General features: G+C 38.5%; 1 protein-coding gene across 1 annotated transcript in view; it reads left to right on the top strand.

Annotated features, from left to right (window-relative positions):
• Positions 1-19,017, top strand: part of LOC103476610 (1-phosphatidylinositol 4,5-bisphosphate phosphodiesterase beta-1-like) — a 65,749-nt gene extending 46,732 nt beyond the window's left edge. The window contains exons 19-32 of the mRNA XM_081616049.1: positions 2,285-2,439; positions 3,010-3,177; positions 3,257-3,356; positions 8,416-8,520; positions 9,856-9,968; positions 10,074-10,224; positions 10,317-10,370; positions 11,876-12,053; positions 12,206-12,338; positions 12,450-12,526; positions 14,315-14,404; positions 14,505-14,562; positions 14,676-14,762; positions 18,722-19,017. Coding sequence (XP_081472175.1) covers positions 2,285-2,439; positions 3,010-3,177; positions 3,257-3,356; positions 8,416-8,520; positions 9,856-9,968; positions 10,074-10,224; positions 10,317-10,370; positions 11,876-12,053; positions 12,206-12,338; positions 12,450-12,526; positions 14,315-14,404; positions 14,505-14,562; positions 14,676-14,762; positions 18,722-18,874 — 1,622 coding nt within the window. The 3' untranslated portion in view covers positions 18,875-19,017. The remainder of the gene's footprint in view (positions 1-2,284; positions 2,440-3,009; positions 3,178-3,256; positions 3,357-8,415; positions 8,521-9,855; positions 9,969-10,073; positions 10,225-10,316; positions 10,371-11,875; positions 12,054-12,205; positions 12,339-12,449; positions 12,527-14,314; positions 14,405-14,504; positions 14,563-14,675; positions 14,763-18,721) is intronic.
• The last annotated feature ends 3,049 nt before the right edge of the window (positions 19,018-22,066 follow it).

Below are 22,066 nucleotides of genomic sequence, written 5' to 3'. Positions count from 1 at the left end.
TGGTTAGATATTTTTTCTTGTTTTGGAAAATCTTGACGAGATAAAAGTTCTTGTTCTGTTGGCAGATAATTTTCTTATTTTAAGAAAATTATACCCTATTTTTGTACTTTTTTGTTTCTTGTTTTTGAAAGGGGACTTTTTGCAGTAGGTTTAAATCGAAGTTAATTTGTGTGTTTTCACCCTGCAAATTATAGTGCCAAAATCTCTCCTTAGTATTAACAGAAGTAATACTAACAGTAACCTTACAACAGTCAGAGAACCATGACTTGCATGGTGTAGAGCAGTGTTTCTCAACCTTTTTTGGCCCAGCGCCCCCCCAGCCTTTATCCAGGTCCTTCTCTGCCCCCCACCAAAGAATTTGCAGACTACTTTGCACTGACTATTATTGTATTATTAATATTAATATTACTATCACTATCGTAGATGTTTTAATTTTTATGCTTGTTTCTGTATTTATCATCAAACATAATTTCCCAGAGAACAAAAAAGTTATGGTAATAGAAATTATTTTCACAGGCGTCTACGAAAAATGCAATGAACATTCAAGTTAAAATCAGTAGGCCAACAGCAGCCAATCACAGTGGAAAAAATATTCTTATTTTGTGTCATTTTCTAGTTGTTAAATATTCCACAAAATGACCAGATAAAAGATGTTCAACATGTCAGTTTAAACTTTGAACTATTTGCAAACGACTGAGCTCTGCAACATTAAAACATGGATAGAACTGTAACTACATTAATCATAACTCTTCTTCTCTTCAGTGTTTGTCAGTTTCTGGTGGTGCAGCTCTGTGCTGCCTTCAGGAGAATGGGACATCAGAGTATCATCCATATAACTTCACCCACATGGCATTTATTGTGCAAACCAGAGCTTTCAGTGGAAAAACAAAAGTTCCAGTTTCTTTTAATGCCATACAAATATGAGACAGAAACATGGATTATATCTTTATATAGACCTGTCTATTCATTATAGATTAATAGTTTTACTGGACATAAATTACAAAGAACAAATCTGGTTCTTAATCAAATCCAATGAGTCAAACTGAAAGTGTCATGGAGTCATCAGCCTCATGACATTAACACTGACATGAAAAATGATATTGAAGAAATAAATATATCAAATCTAATTAAAAACATAAATAAGTGATAAATAACAGTAAAGATCATAACAGTTCTTTACTATTATGGTCTGTAAGATATATTTATTCTCAGTACTAGATGTGGTCTCAACAAACCCATGACATTTCAACAATATTATTTTACCTTTTATCTGGAAATAGTGTCTGTATATTCTTGCCATACAGTCCTCTGTATTAATTATTGCTCAAAAGGTCTTGCCATACCAGTTTATTACTCTGTATTTGCTTTAGTTTCTTAGTTTATTCTTGCATTTTGTTCTTCATTCATTTCCATTTAGTTTCCTTTGATTAGTATTATCCTCTCTTGGTTTATTGCTATGTCCACTTTAGTTTCTTTCCTGTTGCTAGATTTATTTTATCATTTATTGACCATCAGTAATCTTCACTCATCACCTGCTGCGCTGCCTAATCGTCATGTTTCACATCATGTGTTGATTTTTTTCACTGTTCAGCGTCAGTGTTAACGCTATAAAATGAACGCTCTCTATCGTGGTATCACCCATGGAGGGATTTCTTTATTTATTTATTTAAATGGGTTCATTTTTCAGAGGGATACACAGTGAGGGTATCGTGATTTTAGCTACCAGTAGCAGGAGAACAGAGCTGCGCCAAGAAGCTAACAGAAGCTAACAAACACTGAATAGAAGAAGAGCTGCCATCTATACAGCTGCAGCCAAGCATGATTTAATGTTACACAATACAGTTTTACCAAGTTGCTCAAAGTCTAAACTGGTATTGTTGTGCATTTAAGGTGTAAAGTTGACCTTCGACTAAACGCCCCCCAAAGGCATCCCAGCGCCCCCCTTTTGTAAAAATGTTCGCCAGCGCCTCCTGCCGTCCTCTGAACGCCCCCTGGGGGGCGGTACCGCCCACGTTGAGAACCGCTAGTGTAGATTAAGAATATTTAAATAAACCAGTGGCAGCTGTTTGAGACTAATAGACAAGTGTAGCTCAGGTCTCAGTCAACAGTTTTCTGTGAATTGCTATATTTTATTACCAATAAATAACCAGCACAGCATTACCCAGACTGCACTAAAGGGGTTTATTTAAAAGACATTTTAGTCCTAGAGTGACTCCTACTAAAATAAGGAAGAGTAGCTTGAAATCTTGTGATATTGCTAACAAAAATGAGTTTTATGTTCCAGATCTGTCCATGCAGCTGAACCTCTTCATGTTTGAGTACAACGGCCGCAGTGGCTACCGACTGAAACCAGAGTTCATGAGGCGTCATGACAAACACTTTGACCCTTTCACAGAAAACACAGTGGACGGCATTGTAGCTAATACTCTCTCTGTGAAGGTACAGCTCAATGATAAACTCCTTCTCATACTGTAACTGATCAAAATGATGACATCCAGTACGTTCATTTGAAGGTGCTGTTGTCTCTAAATGTTCTTAGAATCAGTCAGCCTTTATTTTCATTGTGCTAAAGCACAACAAAATTTGTTTCAGTACAGCCCATCTAAAGAACACTAAAGGACCAAAAGAAAAAAAAAACAGCAGCAGACATGAGTAGAGAGGTGCCTGAGTCTGCAGCCGTCATGGGAGGCGTTGCCCTTTCATTACAGAAAAAAATAATAACATGAGGGTAGGCTGTTATATCTGATTATGAGGAGGAATTATTTCTCCGTAGATGAGGAGTCTTAATTTATTTGTTTATGATGGTGTTAACTTTTTTGGTGTTTGCTGTGAATGTTCTGCAATCTCTATGTGGATAGACATATCTATATATCCTGTCTTGGCCAGTATTCTCTTGCAAAAGAGATTTTTAATCTCAATGGAATTTTCCTGGTGAAATAAAGGCTCTTAAATACATAAAAACACAAATCCATTTAAAACTGCTCTTAAAACCACTACTGCATATCGCAGGTCATCTCAGGCCAGTTTCTGACTGAACGGAGGGTGGGTGTTTATGTGGAGGTGGAGATGTTCGGACTCCCCGCAGACACTAGGAGGAAAGCTCTGAAGACTAAAACCTCCCAGAACAACAACGCTGTCAATCCAGTGTGGGACGAGGAGCCCATCGTCTTCAAGAAGGTGAGGGACGCCTAGAGGAACAAACGGCCTAGTTGAATCAAATGGCGTTTTCAGACAGATGACTCCTACTTTTGTGCAGGTTATTCTTCCGACTCTGGCCTCTCTGAGAATTGCTGCGTTTGAGGAAGGAGGAAAATTCATCGGCCATCGGATTATTCCAGTGTCTGCCATCAGACCAGGTCTGTATAGTCACAGTTAATCTGATTCAGATCTAAACTCATCTACTAATGCTGGTTACGGGATCGAAAAATACAACAGGAAACAACTGATAAGAGCTCTGAGCTGCAGTATTGTTCATTTCAATACTTTTTTTTCCTTTTGCTGTCTGTAAACTCACATATAGTCTTGGCATATTATTCAGACACTGACAGTCTTGCTAAAATAATCATCTTGGCTCTCACTCTGTTCAATCAATCAAATCAATCAAATTTTATTTGTATAGCACATTTCAGCAGTAAAGCATTTCAAGGTGCTTTACATAATTAAAAAAAAAATAAAAACAGCATGTCACGTTAAATAAACGGTAAGAAAGAGAAAGATTTTGAAAAAAATATATAAAAACATACTTTTGTTACGGAATTTAAGCACCTGTCGTCGCCGGACTCCGCCATCCTTTTAACACGGGTATTATCCAGGTATTATCCAGGCCCCGTCGCCTAACAAGACAAGGTTTCCAACCTTGCAGCACCAGGCTCCGTCCACCTGTCACGCGAATTTTTGCGCTAGGACTTTGCCGTCCTACATGGATTTTTGTGACAACGCCAGCAGCAGCGTTTTAGATCAGCTCCTGCTGTTTGAGTGATTTTTTTAGGCAGACCTGTGAAGATACTGGTCAATAATCAATGCGACTAAAGATAATAATAATAATAATAATAATAATAATAATAATAATAATAATAATAATACATTTTATTTGTAGGCGCCTTTCTGGACACCCATGGTCACCTTGACATAAAAACAAGCAAATTATAAAATACATACCGGTAATAAAAAAAACCCATAAAAACACAAACAAGATTTATAAGACAGTACAAAGATAATTAAAGGTTGTATGCTAGTTCAAACTAATGGGTTTTGAGTTTGGACTTAAAATATTGCAAAGACTCGATGTTCCGGAGATCAGGTGGGAGTGAGTTCCAGAGTTTGGGAGCAGAGCGGCTGAATGCTCTGCTCCCCATAGTGACAAGACGAGCAGGGGGGACGGTGAGATGGACAGAAGAAGAGGATCTGAGGGAACGGGTGGGTGTGACAATGTGAAGGAGGTCCGAGAGATATGAAGGTGTGAGGTTGTGAATTACTTTAAAAGTTAGAAGAAGTATTTTATAGTTGATGCGATATGTGATTTGAAGCCAATGGAGCTGTTGTAAAATAGGTGTGATGTGATAAATTAAAGGGGTCTGTGTAATGATACGAGCAGCTGAATTTTGAACCAATTGTAATTTATACAGAGTTTTCTGTGGCAGACCAAAAAGTATAGAATTACAATAGTCTAAACGAGATGTGATCAAACTGTGGACCAGAACAGCAGTGGAGTGCGGAGTGAGAGAAGGACGGAGACGGCGAATATTTCGGAGATGAAAATAAGCTGACCGAGTGATATTGACATGGGAGGCAAAAGAGAGGGTGCTATCGAGGATGACACCCAGACTCTTTACCTGAGGGGAGGGAAAAATGGAGGAGTTATCAACTGAAGTGGAGAAATTATCAAGTTTACTTAGTATTGAATTAGTACCAATTAAGAGAAGTTCAGTTTTACAAGAATTTAATTTAAAAGTTAAGAGTAAACCATTGTTTTATTTCAAGAAGACAGTCAGTGAGGGAGGAAAATGGAAGCATGGAACTGGGTTTGGTTGAATATGTTTCAACCAAACCCAGTTCCATGCTTCCATTTGAGTTGGGTGTCATCCGCGTAGCAGTGAAACTGGATGTTATGTTTGCGAAAAATATCACCCAGGGGGAGGAGGTAAATGATAAACAACAAGGGTCCCAGTACAGAGCCCTGAAAAACACATGGATAAGTTTCCCTAGATCTCGCTGAGACATTAGTCCTTTAATCCTGGAAATGTTCTTCAGGTGATAGAAGGCCGACTTTGTAACTGTCTTTGTGTGGCTCTGAAGGCTCAGGTCTGAGTCAATCACTACATCCAGATTTTGGGCTTGATTGCTGGTTTTAGCTGTAACAGGTGAAACTGTGCATTGACTTTAGATCGTTTCTCTTTAGGTCCAAAGATAATAACTTCAGTTTTGTTTCTGTCCAGCTGGAGAAGGTTTTGTGACATCCACATTGGATAAAGCCTGGCATGGAGTATACAGGCTGCTTCTGACTGTAAAAACATAGTTTCAGTTCACATTGTTACAGTATCAGTTCGCAAAAAAAATAACATTTCTGCTTTGAACTCAGGACAGCTGCTTTGAAGACTATTCAAGTCCATGTAGCACCCCAAAATAGTTTAGGTTAAATCATAGACTTTGTTGGTTCGTGTTTGTTGTCAACAGGAAACCTAAGCAGGAAGGAGTTTCATTTGAAACTAACGCCTTTAAAATTTCTACTTCTCCTCAAAGAGTGTCACATCTGCTAACACCTCCATGGTCCGACAGATCTCCATGTCTCCACCTCGACCGTCAACCCCACCTCCTGATTTCAATTCCTAGATACTGAAAAGACGTGAAATTACCCAATGAGATTTTACTACAATTTATGGTATTCTTAAATATTGAAGCCACGCCTCCTCCTTTTTTGTGTTTTCTATTCTCACTTAAAAAATTGCACGTAGGAGGCGCTGATTCAATTAGTATGATTGGTTCATTAATGTCATTCAGCCATGTTTCTGTCAGAAACATAACCTCAATATTATGCTCAGTGATGAAATCATTAATTAATAGTGCTTTAGCACAGAGTGATCTAGTATTTAAAAGAGCCAATTTAAATTACTTGGAAGCTGAAAGTTCTTCAGTCTGAGGTTCCTTTAGGCAGGGGATCAGTCTGAGGTTTGAATTAAGACCACTGTTTTTTGTATTTCTGTTTTTTGTAACTTTTCTTCGTAATGTCCTGTTTTGCAGTTCTGGGGGGCCAGAAACATTCTGGAGGAAGTCGGGTGTAAAGATAATATCTGGACCCCGGTCTCAGACCTCAGAGACTCAGAGTGCTGGATCCTCTGGGAAGTCAGAGGCAGGTGGCTTAGATGAAGTGAGGTCTGCTATGTTAGCGCTAAGAAGAGTTGTGACAAGGCGAACCTGTTACTCCATTCCATCTGTAAATTTGAGAAACTCTGGTCCGGAAGACATTTCTTCAAAGGTATCTTGTGAGTGAGAGTAGGAGCAGAGAGGGAGGGGGAAGGAGGAGGGGAACCAGTCGCTATGTTCCCAGTCAATGTTATATCAGTTTGTTTTGGGACACTTTGCTTCTGATAAGCGGAGGGTTCCATTCTAGTCAGACATCCTTGAGCCTGTTTTTCTGAAGCGATGGTCACATTGTTGTTCTTGTTGATAAAATGAAAAATGTTTGCAGTGAGCAGCTTTATTCCATGTTTCGTAAGATTGCGTTCGCCTCTTCCAAAGAGGTGAAAGGGCTGCCAATAGATCCAGAGGTTATCGATGAAGGTCACTGAGCTGGCAGAGCAGGTTTTAATCAGCCATTTGTTTATCATGAGCAGCCTGGAGTGTTTTTCGTCTCCCCATTGAGGTGATGGAATTGGACCACTGAGAAATAACTTCATTTTTAATGTTCCCATAGTGTCCAGAAGAATATTAGTCCTTTTTCAGAATCTCCGATTTTTGCTTTGCCAGATTGTTGGCTCCAACATGCAAAACTAAAGTCTCCATGTTTGGCTGATCAGTGGTTAGAGAGAGCACTTTGTGAGTCAAATCAGATACAGTGTCACCAAGAAAAGAAACCACTCTTGTTTTCTTGGGATTGCAAACATGACTGATTCCATTTACTGCCTCATCTCCAACAATAAGCACTCTTGGCATACCTTTCGTTTTCCTGGTGGTCACTTTGTCCTTCAGAGCTTTGGGGGGTGGATGTGTTGGTCTAGTCTCATTGCTGATGTTTGAAGGTGGGTTTTCACTCAGAGGCTCAGGCTGGAGTGCAGAAAATCTGTTTTTCAGTGGGATTCCCACAGAGTCGGAATGTTTTGAGGCTTGGGCTGGTCGCTTTGTCCTTGGGAGCGGGGTCGGTGGTGCCGTTTTGGTTCCAGCTGCTTGTTCACTTTTCTTTGGCGGAGCAGGAGTTGACGTCGAAAGTGGGTTTCGGCTCAGAGCCGGCCACGCTGATTCGTTCAGGTGAGGGGTTCTCCTTGTTAGTCGTCTCATGGGATCTCCAGTGTGAGACTTTTGTTTCGGCTTGGCGCCCTGAGCGATCCAGGGTGAGCTGCTTGGTGCGAGGTGTACGACCTCTCCACTGATTTGAGGAAGAGTTGTTTCATATCCACAGGTAGCGTTGATCTCAAAGTTCACCTCCAGCCGTTGAATCTTCATTTCTAAAAACTGAAGTCCTTGGGGTCGGACGGGGGCATTTTGCCCTCATTCAACTTGGAGGTGAAGAAAAGTAAGGTAAAAATAAAAGTGAGAAAATCTCCCAGTCCTTAGGTTTGAAGTAATCCAGTTATGATGTTGATAATGTAAATATGACCTCCTCTAAAATCGCATTAACCGTCTATTTTAATAGTTCAAACACCAAATATACCTTTATGTAATATGGAAAACCATCTTAGCACTTCAGCACAAGCTAACATCAATTGTCTTCTATATTTGGGCTACACCCAATTAGCACCAAGGAAAATAAATAGTGCTTCTGGATTGGCTGTTTTACAATTGTGTATTTTAGCTTCCCAAGCTGCATTTGCTTTGATGCATTTTATATATGCTCTACAAAAAATCCACAAATACGTGGGTTTTCCACAAATACTTAGTTGTCACATTCCACAGAAATATCAGCGAATCCTGAACCGTGAATATGCCAGTGTCCACTGTACTTCTAAGTGATTTCGTGACTCTACTGGTCTGGGAGTGCTAGAGAAATTCAAATTACCTTTCAAAAAATTGTGGATGGTTAAAGCAAATAATTTTTTCCCAATGGCCCAGGTTTGTTTGGATAACTTTTTTCGCTCAATAATGAAATCACCATTAGAAAACAGCATTTTAGGTTATCTTTGATGTCAAAGTTAGCTTGATGAGCTGAAACGTATAAGTGGGTCAACAACATAGTGAATAATTTGGTCCATGTTTCCTCTGCAGGCTATCGCTACATCGGCTTGAGGAATGAGAAAAACCAGTCTCTGATTTTGCCAGCTGTGTTTGTCTACATTGAAGTCAAAGACTATGTCCCAGATACATTTGCAGGTAAAAACTCCTCAGAAATTTAATCTTTGGAAAGGTATTGCAAGTAAAATGTATTAGTTAACTTCTTTGATCCTGTTTGACTCTCTAGTCCTGACTTATGGTGATCCTTTATTATTGGAACTTTAAGTCGATCCATATGTTATTGATTCTTTTTATCCACCTGCTTAGTGAGAGAGTTCTTTGACTGGTTAGGGTGTGGAAGAAATCCTGGCAGCAGGTTCAAAAGTTCACCATTCTCATCTGTGAGACATGCTCTGATCCCTGTGATGGGCTAACGCTTTGCTGATCCTGGAGCTTGCTGGATATCCTTGGACTTAATGAATTCTGAATTCACCGCACAATGAGATGGAACATTCTTAGCACCAGTTTGTTTTATTTATTTATTATTATTTTTTTTAACTTTAGGCCATTTTTATGTGAAGCAGTGATGATTAGACTTTCCTATGGATGCAATCATTGCTAACAATAGATGAAAAAAAAACTGTGTCACTGCTTGTTTATCACAAACAAATTATTCTATGTGTGATCAACTGCTAATAGGATTGCATAGCCTTTAGCTGTAGAGAGCTTATTGCTTCAGCAAGGTCTTCTCTTCATAGACTAATTTGGAAACATTCATTTTTGCACAAACCTCTCCAGTAAAAAAATGTTTTTTCATAAATCATCAGTCATACTGCCATTTTTGGAACATCACATCATAATGCCAGCTAAACAGATTTGTTGTAGTTTCCAAGGAACTTGTGGGCTTCACAGCTCGTTAGAACCACCTGCTGGACATTTTTTTAATAGAAGGATTATTTGATTGCATATGGCGTGCTGCTTAATAAATGTAAAGTTACACAGTTGAGTTACACAGTTGACAATTAAATAATTAGTTGGAAACTGACATTTTGTAATGAATGAATATATGACTTTGAAAAATGAATCTTCATTTTATCTTTTATGACAGGCTAAGTAACCCATATTATTGCTGTTAACTTTTTACTGTGTAACTTTACAGATGGCAACCCATAATTGTCAGCTAACTTATTCATTCTGCTGGAAGAAGGTTTCTTAGAACATTCCAGATCTCAGGACAATACACATGCTGTAAAATCTCAGATTATTTTTGGGTTGCTTTTGTTTTTTCAAAAATGTTTTTAAGATAATGAAAAGGTTTGCACAGACTCATAATAACTACAATTCAAATAAATAATCCTCAAAATGTTAAAGTTTTACCTTGAGAAGAATTAATGATCCAGGGTTGCGGCTGTAGAAGTTCTGAGGTTCTAGTTCATCATCTTCATCATCTCTGACATCCAGCTGTGATCGTCTGTGTCCTCATTTTCCCTCCAGATGTGATCGAGGCTCTGTCCAACCCGATCCGGTATGTTAACCTCCTGGAGCAGAGAGCTAAACAGCTGGCAGCTCTGACCCTGGAGGACGGCGAGGAAGAGGCGCAGATCGAGGTATACCGCTTCTTCTTATTCCATCTATTGTTGTTTATTTATCTATTTACCTAGTTTTTTTTTTTTTATGTAATTTGGCAACAATCATTTTTTCCTGATTTACAGGATGAGATGGACATGGGAGCAGAGCGGAAGAACGACCTGAAACCGGCTCCGCTGGAAAACGGACTCAGTCCCACCTCAGGTCCAACGGGTCACACCCCCGTTGCTACGACACCAAAAGCCTCCGCAGCCCATCAGCAAGCAGCTACAACTGGTAGGAAAAAATAACATCACAACTATGGTTTTTGTATTAATAAATGTAACAATAGATTTAATTGTCTTGCTCTTTTCATTTTTGAATTTTAGAAGCAGCCAAACCAGCAGCAAAGACTGAAGATCTAGTTTTAAGTGTTTTAATAGGTGAGGTTTTCTTCATATATAAAATATATGAATTGTTAAATATTAAAAATCAACAAATACTTGGATTAATAAAGTAAGCTCATTAAATACAAAAGGCCGTTTTTAATTGATTTATTTATTAGGCAAAAAAGAAGTTATTCACACAATTAAGGAATGTTTACTTAAATAGAAATCACTTAAGTAGAACCTGTCTGACACCTTGAAGTAGGCTGAAAGATCTAAAAAAAAATCTGCATTTCAGACCCTGATTTAACCAAATTTAAAAAAAAAATAAAATAAAACATCAGTTTTATATTTTGAGTATTGGTAACTCTGTTGCTGTTTTTCCCTAATTGACCACAGTAGAGTTTTAGTCAGAAAACACACAGGACATCAGGACATTCGTAGATTTTAAACTGCTTACTGTAGAACTGCATTGTGGGTACAGAATAAACATCAATTGCTGCACCCACATTATGAGTGGAGAGGAAATGGAGCTACTGCTACAAAATAAGACCATGAATATAAACGTCTAACTAGTTGAACAATTCCTAACAGTCGAAATGGTAAAACTTCAACACAGATGTTGAACTTTATTCAAATGAAAGTTTACAAAATTGTCAAGTAAATTAACATTTAGAATTTTTCTGGAAAACTTAGGAGAAGCAAAGTGTGCTAAATGTGACCGGTGGATTTCTGCATTGTGTGTGTTGTGTGGTGATCAGACAAACCAAGTCTGGGTTTGGAGGCGGTCTCCGTTTATTTAATCTGTCAATCGGGAGATATTAGCATTAGCACCTAGCATGTGCTCCAGTTCTCCAACCCAATCTATAAGAAATAATAGTTAGCATGCATCAAATGATATAAAGGTGTAATAGCAACTCAAATAAAAATATCCAAACACTTATCATTAATACAGAAGGAAAAATAAACATTTGAACAATATAAATGAAAGGATTACAATAGATTATAAAACTTGCCTCTCCCCAGAGGAACGAATAACAAAAGGGAAGAGGAAATTAATAACTTAATATTTATAATAGTCCTGGAGGACTATGAACAAAAGAAGAAAATAAGGCGGAGTTGAAGGTCCAAACCCCTTATAGTAGACACAGAGGAACACAGCAACCGTCAAGTAGAAGCAGAGAACATAATTTGTGGAAATATACAACTATTAATATAGACCCAGTTACATAAACATTTTCAAAATTTGCAAAAATGCCAAGCAAAACAAATTGCAATTGCTACCCACAGAAAATAGAATCATCATTTGAAAACTGTTTTTTTAATTTAATCTGGCTTCCTAATGAAAAGGAAATATACTTTTTAGCACAGTAATTAAGGTAATTGCAAAAACAAAATGTGTTTCTGCTTAATTATATCAAGTAATGTTCATATGTGAATGACGTTTTTGTTGGTTTCTGTTTGGTTGCCACGATTGTAAAATTGTCTGTTAACCCAAATTCAATCTTCTTACAATTTCATGTTTTTTGATGAGAACTATGAATCTGATGACGTACTGACAGATATCCCAGCATGCACCTTGGATGCCCTGCATCAGTCCAAGGTCTACCAAAAGGAGCAGCGGCGTCAGTTCAAAGAGCTGAAGGAGCTGGTGAGGAGGCACCAGAAGAAGACCTCAGAGCTCCTCAGAGAGTTCAGCAGCAAGTACAAGAAGACGGCCAGGCAGTGCAGCAAGAGCAGGTGAACAAAGCCAGAATAACAATACAACACAGTTAATCACTGCCACATAAGGTAAGGTGCTGCATAAATGTGGCGTTTTAAGATGTGTAGTACTTTGGTGAATGTTTTTTTGAGTTTTAGGGAAAGGTGACAATGCTTTGTGCATTTGCCAGGGCTTCGTGTCCGGAGAGTGACAGAGACGAGTGTCTGCAGCAGCTAAGGGATGAGCAGCAGCAGCAGCTGCTGGCTATGAGGCAGGAGCAGTACTACAGCCAGAAGTATCTGCAGAGGGAGCACATCAAGATGGTAAGGTCTGACATCATCTGTGCCTCAGGTTGACTGCACTTGTAACAATGACTCAGCATGGTTTTTTTTCTATGATGAGAGTGAAGGGATGAGGATCTCTGTTTCCTTCAGCTTACAGAGCGGCTCACCAGTCTGGCTGAGGAGAGCCACAACTCCCACATGAAGAAGCTCAAAGACATCTGTGACAAGTAAGCAGAGCCAAAGCATCCATAAAATCAGAAGATGTACACGTTCATCTCTTTAATGATGCTGTCTGCGATATTAACATATCTTCCCCTTCCAATCTAAATGTTCTGCTTTAGAACTGGAATGGACTAGGACTAGGTCCTTCCTAGGAAGGAGAGATTATGGTGTTGGAGCTCATTTTAGTTGATTTCTGCATTCAAGGTGAATAAACTCTGAGAAGGAATCCATAATCCTTCCTAGTCCTAATCCAGACTGGGAAGGACTGGACTAGAAAGGGTTCCTTTCTTTCTTCTTTTCTCCTTTTTTCCTTCCTTCTTTGTTGTCTTCCTTCTGTCCTTTTGTCTTTCTTTCCTTCCTTTTTTGCTTTCTTTCCTCCCTCCATCCTTCCTTGCTTTTCTCAATTCATTCTTCCTTTCATCTTTCCTTCTTTTCTTCCTTGTTTTCTTTATTTTTCCTTCCTTCCGTTTTTGTATTTTCTTCCTTCCATCCTTCTTTTTCATTTTTTCTTTTCTTCCTTCCTGTCTCCTTTATTTCTTTTTTCAATTCTTCCTCCCTTCCATACACCATTCCTTCCTTCCATCATTTATTCCTTCTTTTTTTCTTCCTCACTTCCAGTCTTCCTTCCTTTTTTCCTTCCTATTCTTCTCTTCATTTATACCTTTATTCATTTTTCTTTTCTTACTTTGTTCTTTCCTCCTTTCTTGAGTATTTCCTTCATTATTCCTCCCTCCTGTCTGTGAATACATTTATTTTTCTTTTATTCCCTCTTTTTTTCCTTCCTTACTCTCAGTCTCTGTTTCTTTTCCATTTATGCTTCAGCCTGGCCACAGAACAAATATATGTCATAAATTCATTCTGAACATTTTGATTTCTTCTAACTGGGACTGAAAGCTTTGGAAATCTGTGCCTGGAAATCTCTGGACGTTTGATATGAAAAAAATCTACAGGAACCACATAAACCTACTTTCCCTCTTTTTGAAACACACATTCCCATGTTTAATGTGGAAATGTCCTATTTTCACAAAATAACCTGCATTACCCACACAGCGCCAGAACAGGGTGATGATGTTAAAGTGAACCACTTTTATAAAATTCAAGGTGAATAGTTCTGAGAAGGAATCCACTAAGAACAGGCTTCCACTTTACATTTGATTCTTATCAGAATTTTTTCAGTTTTTAATTACCTGATTCAAAATAAGCTGAACTTTGCTATGAACAGGTCAGGAATAATTGTCAAAATAACAATATTGGGACTTTCAGACCATGCTCAATGCAGAAATCAACTAAATGAGGTCCAACACCATAATCTCTCTAAAGTCTGTATGCACACATACAGAGTTCTTAGAAATATTCACTCTCACTCTGAAAAGCCTTTAAAAAACCTTCAACACACTCGCTGCCTTTTAACATGAGACAGAGTTTGTTTTTTGTGACATAAATTGATTCATTTATATATTAAACATGTTCACTTGTCCTTTTTACATTTTATTTTTCTAAATTGTCATACTCCGGTAACAGTCCTTTGTCTTGGTAAGCTATCTTTTAGTAAATAAATGTATTTCTACATCACAGGGGCCTTTCAAAACAAACCCATTTCATTTTTCCGCATTTTTCCATGTTATAGCAACACACCTCAATGTATGAAAGAGGAATTTTATGACAAAGTAGTGTGTGTGTAGCAAAGTGATACATAGTTTTCAACATACCAACCTAAATCTGAAATATGTGGTGCTCATTCTGATTGGCAACTAGCAACCCTGCAGCTCAAATGTTTCTTCATGCTGCTGCAGGGAGAAGAAGGAGCTGAAGAGGCAGATGGATCGACGGAGAACCGAGAAGATCAACCAGGCCAAGACCAAAGAGAAACATCTGGCTGAGGAGTAGGTCCTCTACACAGTGCCCTGAACCATACTGCTAGCTAACCATGCTAACCTAACATCTAACTGTAAACTAGTTATGCTCAACCTGTCTTTCTTTCAGGGAGAAGATCGAGATCAACAAGTCCTACGTTAACGAGGTTGTGCAAAACATCAAGAGGGTGAGTAGTGGTAGAGGAACCTACCTTCCAGTAATTTATTGCTTGAACTTCTTAGACACTGAACAAGATTGGGATGATGTGTTGGCAAAAGAAACAAACTTTGTTGTCCTCAGCTTGAGGAAACTCAAACTAAGCGTCAGGATCAGATGGTGGAGCAGCACAATGACCTCCTGCAGGAGATCCAAGATCAGAAACCAAAGGTAAGTTACATCTACAGATGGTAGTACTGCCATGACTGGAACCTGATCGGACAGCCAAGGTAATTGACAGGTCTTTACACCTAGCATTGGAAGTGATAACATCCCCATGAAATAGATTTAGATTTGTGGTTCTAATGTGACAAAAAGTACAAGGGGTAAAAATCCTGTTGCAAGGTGCAACTGGCCCTTTGCATGTGACGTCACATTGTTCTGAAAGCGGCCCACTCTGCCTCGACGGAAGTCAAAACAATCAATACGCATTAAATCCTTTAAAGGTTGACAGTAAACAGACATTGGGTCACCTAATATTGCTTTTATTTAGTTGATTAAGCTGTGAAATGGGTCAAAGGGTGTTGAGTCATCCATGTGGCTCAACACATGGAAGCAAACCAAATTTGCCATTTTATCGCAAATCTTTTAATGAAGAAAAAAGATGGTGATGGATGGCAGCCGTTAATTGGAAAGACTGGCAGCCCTCTGTTTTTTCACAGAAATTAGCAGAGCATCCACACACTTCACAAGTTAGCAAGATTAGTAAGAGGCAATCAAATATTGACTAATGGGGATGCAAAACAGGACAATACCTGTCCGGATCACTACAAGAACAGTTACAAATAACAGAAATACAAAAAACAGTGGTCTTAATTCAAACCTCAGACTGAAGAGCTTTCAGCCTCCAAGTCACTTAAACTGGTTCTTTTAAATACCAGATCTCTCTGTGCTAAAGCTCCATTGATTAATGATTTCATCACTGAGCATAATATTGATGTTTAATTTCTGACAGAAACATGGCTGGATGACAATAATGAAGCAATCGTACTAATTGAATCAGCGCCTCCTACGTACAATTTTTTAAGTGAGAATAGAAAACACAAAAAAGGAGGAGGCGTGGCTCCAATATTTAAGAATACCATAAACTGTAGTAAAATCTCTTTGGGTAATTTTATGTCTTTTGAGCATCTTGGAATTGAGGTAAAAGGCCACCATCGAACTTTGACACTAACTTTATACAAAACACCAACATATGTGGAAGGTTTCTTTACGGACTTGAATGAGCTTCTATCTCTGATATGCATTGATTATTATTGTTTGATAATTGTCGGTGATTTCAACATTCATGTTGACAACCCCCAAGACCGAGGGGCAAAAAAGCTCTTTAATATATTATAGAATTTTGGTTTAACACAACATGTCGAACAAGCAACACACTCAGGGACACACACTGGACCTGGTTATCAGTAAGGGTGTGAATATTTCCAATGTCTCTGTAACTGATGTCACCCTGTCGGATCATTTTGCTGTTTTCTTTGACAGTTCTTTATCCGTTAACCCACTTGGACAAACAGCTACTATCACAAAACGTACTTTCACAGAAAACACAGCAGAAACATTTCATCAAATCTACTCGTCCCCCGCGACCCCGGATAAGAGGAAGAAAATGGATGGATGGATGGATGGATGGATGGATGGATGGATGGATGGATGGATGGATGGATGGATGGATGGATGGATGGATGGATGGATGGATGGATGGATGGATGGATGGATGGATGGATGGATGGATGGATGGATGGATGGATGGATGGATGGATGGATGGATGGATGGATGGATACTCGTCTTCCTCACTCTTAAGCTATAATGACATAGATAAGTTGGTGGATGATTTTCAGTGCAAACTTTCAGATATCATTGATTACTTTGCCCCCACTAAAGTGAAGGTTGTGACTGGTAGGAAGAAATCTCCATGGAGAAATGCACAAACAGTTCAATCTGCAAGACAACTCTGCCGTAGGGCCGAACGGAGATGGCATAAAGGTCAACTGCACGTTTATTGTGACATCTACAAAGAAAGACTACGTAACTATCACACAACACTAAAACATGCAAGAGAGGCTTTCTTTGCAGATGTCATAAACAAAAACATTAACAATGCTCGAGCTTTATTTGCCACTGTTGACAGGCTCACAAATCCTCCAATGACATTGCCACCTGAACTTCAATCTATTGCCGCCTGCAACAAGTTTTCTACTTTTTTTTCAGAGAAAATTCGAAAGATCAGAGGATTAATCTGCACATCCACTCCAAAGTCAGTACCAATGCTGTGCCCAAACAAAACAAATGCAGGAAAAATGACCCAATTTCAACTACTAAATTATAAAACCCTAGAAGAAATTATTTTACTGAATCGACTGGAGAGTTGGGTCGGACTCTCCGGTCCAGTGCTCAACTGGTTTGAATCTTACATAAAGAACAGAGATTTCTTTGTTTCAATCGGAAACTTCTCATCAGAGAGGTCAAAGGTCACATGTGGGGTACCCTAAGGTTCAATCCTAGGACCCCTTCTTTTCAATATTTATATTCTCCCACTGGCTAAGGTTATAACAGGACATAGGATTAGCTACCACAATTATGCGGATGATACACAGCTCTACATCACGATGTCACCAGGTGACTCTGAACCCATCCAATCACTGAATAGATGCTTAGAACAGATCAATGTGTGGATGTGCCAAAACTTTCTCCAGCTGAACAGAAACAAAACTGAAGTTATTATCTTTGGACCTAAAGAGGAGCGAACCAGAATCAATGCACAGCTTCAGTTATTACAACTAAAAACCAGCGATCAGCCCGAAACCTGGGAGTAGTGATGGACTCTGACCTGAACCTTCAGAACCACATTAAGACAGTCACAAAGTCGGCCTTCTATCACCTGAAGAACATCTCTAGGATTAGAGGACTTATGTCTCAGCACGATCTAGAGAAACTCATCCATGCGTTTATCTTTAGCCGCATTGATTACTGCAACAGCGTCTTCACAGGTCTGACTAATAAATCAATCAAACAGCTGCAGCTGATCCAGAAGCTGCTGCTGCTGTTCTCACTAAAACCAGGAAGATAGAGACATAACACCAGTTTTAAAGTCCCTACACTGGCTCCCTGTAGCTCAGAGAATAGACTTTAAAATACTGATGTTAGTTTATAAATCACTGAACGGTTTAGCACCACAATACATTAAAGATCTGTTATTACTGTACCAACCGTCTAGACCCCTCAGATCTTCTGGTTCTGGTTCTGCTCTGCATCCCCAGAACCAGAACCAAACGAGGAGAAGCAGCATTCAGCTTCTATGCACCACAAATTTGGAACAAACTTCCAGAAAACTGTAAAACAGCTGAAACACTGGGTGCCTTTAAATCTCAACTTAAAACCCACCTGTTTAGAGTTGCTTATGGCTAAATTAGGGTTAGAGTGCGGGTTTTGATGTCTTTGATGTTTTTAATGTTTTTATCTTTACTTTTCATCTAGTTATTAACTTCTTTTTATTTCTCTTTCACACTGTCTATGTAAAGCCTCCCTGGAAAACGTCCCAGTTAAACGAATCTATATCTAGGGGTGTGAGAATCCTTGTTAAATGACATCTTAACTAAAACTCTGAGGTGTGAGACGTTTAACTGAAGTCCTACAAGAGATTTTAATGTTTTTATCTTTAACCTTTTTTTTATTTTTTATTTTTATTCTCTTTGTCTTTCTGTTTATTCAATGTCACATGCTGTTTTTATTTTAATTATGTAAAGCACTCTGAAATGCCTTCCTGCTGAAATGTGCTATACAAATAAAATTTGATTGATTGATGATACACATCGAATCATTAGTAACCCATGAGAAAATGCCTCACCATCATGTAACCTAACATGTAGGGGGAAAAAATAGATCAGCATCTACTTAGCTAAACTTTTACAAATAGAAGCCATGGCTGTACTGGCAAAAACAGCTTGGGAAAGCGTCATGGCACTTCAACCTGAATTAAGTGACGTAGTTACGAAGGGTCCATAGGAAGACATTCCAGTGATGTACAAGACTTTATATTGGCCAAACATTTGAGTAATATGATCTCCCTGCAGGGGACAATGTTAGATCTTTAGTTTCCAATCTCTTATAATCACAAACGGTTTTCCAGCTGCAGGCGGCGGTGGAGGCTGAGTTCCAGGAAAAGTTCCAGCGTCTGCCCGGCGAGATCCGAGACTTCCTGCAGGACAGGAAGTTGGAGGGCAGAGGTCACAGCAAGTCCCGGCCGTCGACTCCCCACGAAACTCTTTCAGAGGAGGACTGAGCAGGAAAAATATAGGAGGATGTGGAGAAGTGATACAGCAAATTAAACTGTAGGAAACTGAGGCGCTTCACTGAGGAAGTAAATATTTATAAAGACTGTTATTTCTCTTTTTAATGGAAAAAACAATCTGACGTTTTTTTTAATTATTAGAAGCATGAACTGTGTTGTACTTCAGCATTTAATCAGATGACATTTGGTCTTATGTTCTAACATTCTGACAACTTACTGCATGATATCTATCTATCTATCTATCTATCTATCTATCTATCTATCTATCTATCTATCTATCTATCTATCTATCTATCTATCTATCTATCTATCTATCTATCTATCTATCTATCTATCTATCTATCTATCTATCTATCTATCTATCTATCTATCTATCTATCTATCTATCTATCTATCTATCTATCTATCTATCTCATGCATCTTGCATATAGAACTGCTATGACTTTCATTACCACTTACTCTTTACAATGATTTTCTCTGTCCACAATCTTAGTAAATTTTTATTTGTGGCACAAGCTGAAGCCAAGATTCACACAACCATTCTGATTGGTCCGTTTCCCAACAGTTTATGACGGTTTTTAAAATATAAGCAAAAAATTAGTCAGGTTTTCTTGCTTGTGCCTGAGAGAACCTGATGTTACTCATCACCACTAAATGCACACATAGAAAACTTACCGGAACCACAATGTATGTTTACTGAATACAGATTATATACTGCCATCTTTTAGTGCCATAAATTCATATCCTATACAGAGTATGAATGATTTTAACCCCAAAAGGCATTTTCCCCCATGAAAACAGAAAGTATCTCGTTTCCACTAACATATACGCAAAAAACTGTGTTAATCTGATAATGTTGAAAAAAGACAATTTTGCAATTGTGGTGTTTTCACTACATAAGAAACACAATTAAAATCACACATAAATAAGTCTGTTCGTGCGATAAGTCATTAAAATAAAGCACACCGCCACGATCCTCCTGTTACTTCCTGTCATCTTCTTCTTCATGGGTTCTGTCAGTAGTAACATCAAGTTGTTGATAACATGACTGCTGATGTGAAAAAGTGTTTCCATTGCAGGTTTACAAAATACACTGACATAGATATATAGCTGAAAAACCACTTCATCCTGGTACCAAAATTTATTGGGAGTTTTCAGCTATGTTTTGTAAAATGACTATTAAATCAATGAAATTCAGAATATGCCATGTTTTACTCCCTCAGAGCTCCTGCTACTCAACAATCAGCAGGTCAGATGTTTGTTTCTTTGCAGCTGCATGATGTTTTTTTTCTTTAATGTGGAACCTCTCCAGACTCAACAGTCTGGTGATATGTGTACTTATTAAATGTTATTTCATGATACTTGATTAAGAAAAACCACCAAGAAACGGCTCAACTTCTTCTTTGTTGTAAAACTGTGTGCTAAATCCAGCCTGTTCCTCTTTGTACAGTGATTATTCGGAATAATGTCATTTTCCAGGTTTCCTTTTGTTTCGAGTTTAGAAATCTAAAGCCAGTCTGTGTGGAACACAAGATATTTTCAGCAGATCTGTTGATCCTCTTGAGAAATGCTCCAACTCAGCTCTGCTTTGGTTCCACTGAGCATGCTTCCTTGTCCTGAGTTCCTCCACCTCTGGAATTATTTCTTGGTTTTATTGAGTGCTATTTAAAAAGAAATAAAATGTTTGATCTAAAAATAACTGATTTGTTACTTTTTGCTGCTTAAGCTCACAATATTGGACTCGTGAGGTGTATGTGGAATGTTTTCATCATCATCATGCTGAGTGGATGTTTATTAAAATCTGAAATATTAAGAATAATTAAAAAGATACTTTTGGCCCCAAGCCAACTGGCCAGGAGATGGTTCCAAAACCAGATCACTAATCCCAAATTTATAGCCAAGCTTATTTTAATATCATTTTAGCAACTTGGAAAAGGGAAATTTTGACTGCTGAGCAGAAATGAACGCGCCACATTACGACGGAGATTTGACCAATGTCGACGTGGGCTGTGCAGCCCTCTAATGTTCAAAAACAGCAAATGCTGTTTCAGTTGCATAATTGGATATGTACTCCAAAAAAGGGGAACTGGGTGTCTATGACCTTATCCTACGTGTAACATGTAGCTTCTACAGTATGTTTTGTCTTTCAACAGTTTTAAAACTTATTTTCATAAAAAAATACAATTATTTTTTAATTTTATTTTATTTTTTAGAAAAACAATAAATTAAGATCGTTTGTGGAAGCTGATTTCTCGAGGACAACTTTAGCTTTTCTTGCTTTCTGGTACGAACTAATTTAGTTAAGTTTTCTAGATCATTTTCACTCAAAATATTTGCATTAAAGTCACTCAACGAAATTGTTTATTTCTAAATTAAATCATTTAATTTACTTGAAGTTATGTCCATAATTTTATTACATTCCATTAAAAAGTAACTTTTTTGTGGCCTTTAGAGACAATCCCCCCTCCAAATTTATAGAGCAATAGATGTTCTAGAAAATGTTGATTTTTAAACATTAAATAAATATTTAATTTAAATATTGATTTGCAGAAGGGGGACCCACGTCTCCTCTTTGGGCTGAGCCCGACTGGGCTCCGTGGGTAAAAGCCTGGCCACCAGGCGCTCGCCATCGTGCCCCACCTCTAGGCCTGGCTCCAGAGTGGGACCCCGGTGACCCGCGTCCGGGTGAGGGAACGCTAGATCCAAGGTTGTTGTCCATCATAGGGGTCTTCGGGCTGCGCTTTGTCTGGTTCCTCACCTAGGACCTGTCTGCCTTGGGTGACCCTACCAGGGGCATAAAGCCCCAGACAGCATAGCTCCTAGGATCATTGGGACACGCAAACCCCTCCACCACGATAAGGTGGCAGCCGAGGACAGTATAAAAGGAGTATAAAAATATAATCAATTGTTATTTTTTAAGGGGGGAAATCCCTTGGCATGTAGGCTATTATTTTCCTTCACAATGATTTTTAAAAAATCATAATGAAATAGACTGAAATTTGCTGTTTTAACTCAATTTTTTTATGTAAAGGGTCAAAAGTGAAAATACTTTTGCAAGGCATTGTACTAAGAGTAACATTTTAAAGTCCCCGTGAATAATTTTCTTGCCTTAGCCTGTTGCAATTGCTGTTTCTTCCTGTAGGCAGTGCCATTGAGTCATACTAAGCTCGGTGTCTCTTCCCG

This window comes from Poecilia reticulata, chromosome 15 (genome assembly GCF_904066995.2).
Source record: "Poecilia reticulata chromosome 15, P_reticulata-male-v2, whole genome shotgun sequence".
Lineage (NCBI taxonomy): Eukaryota > Metazoa > Chordata > Actinopteri > Cyprinodontiformes > Poeciliidae > Poecilia > Poecilia reticulata.
This window is presented reverse-complemented; position numbering and strand designations above follow the sequence as displayed.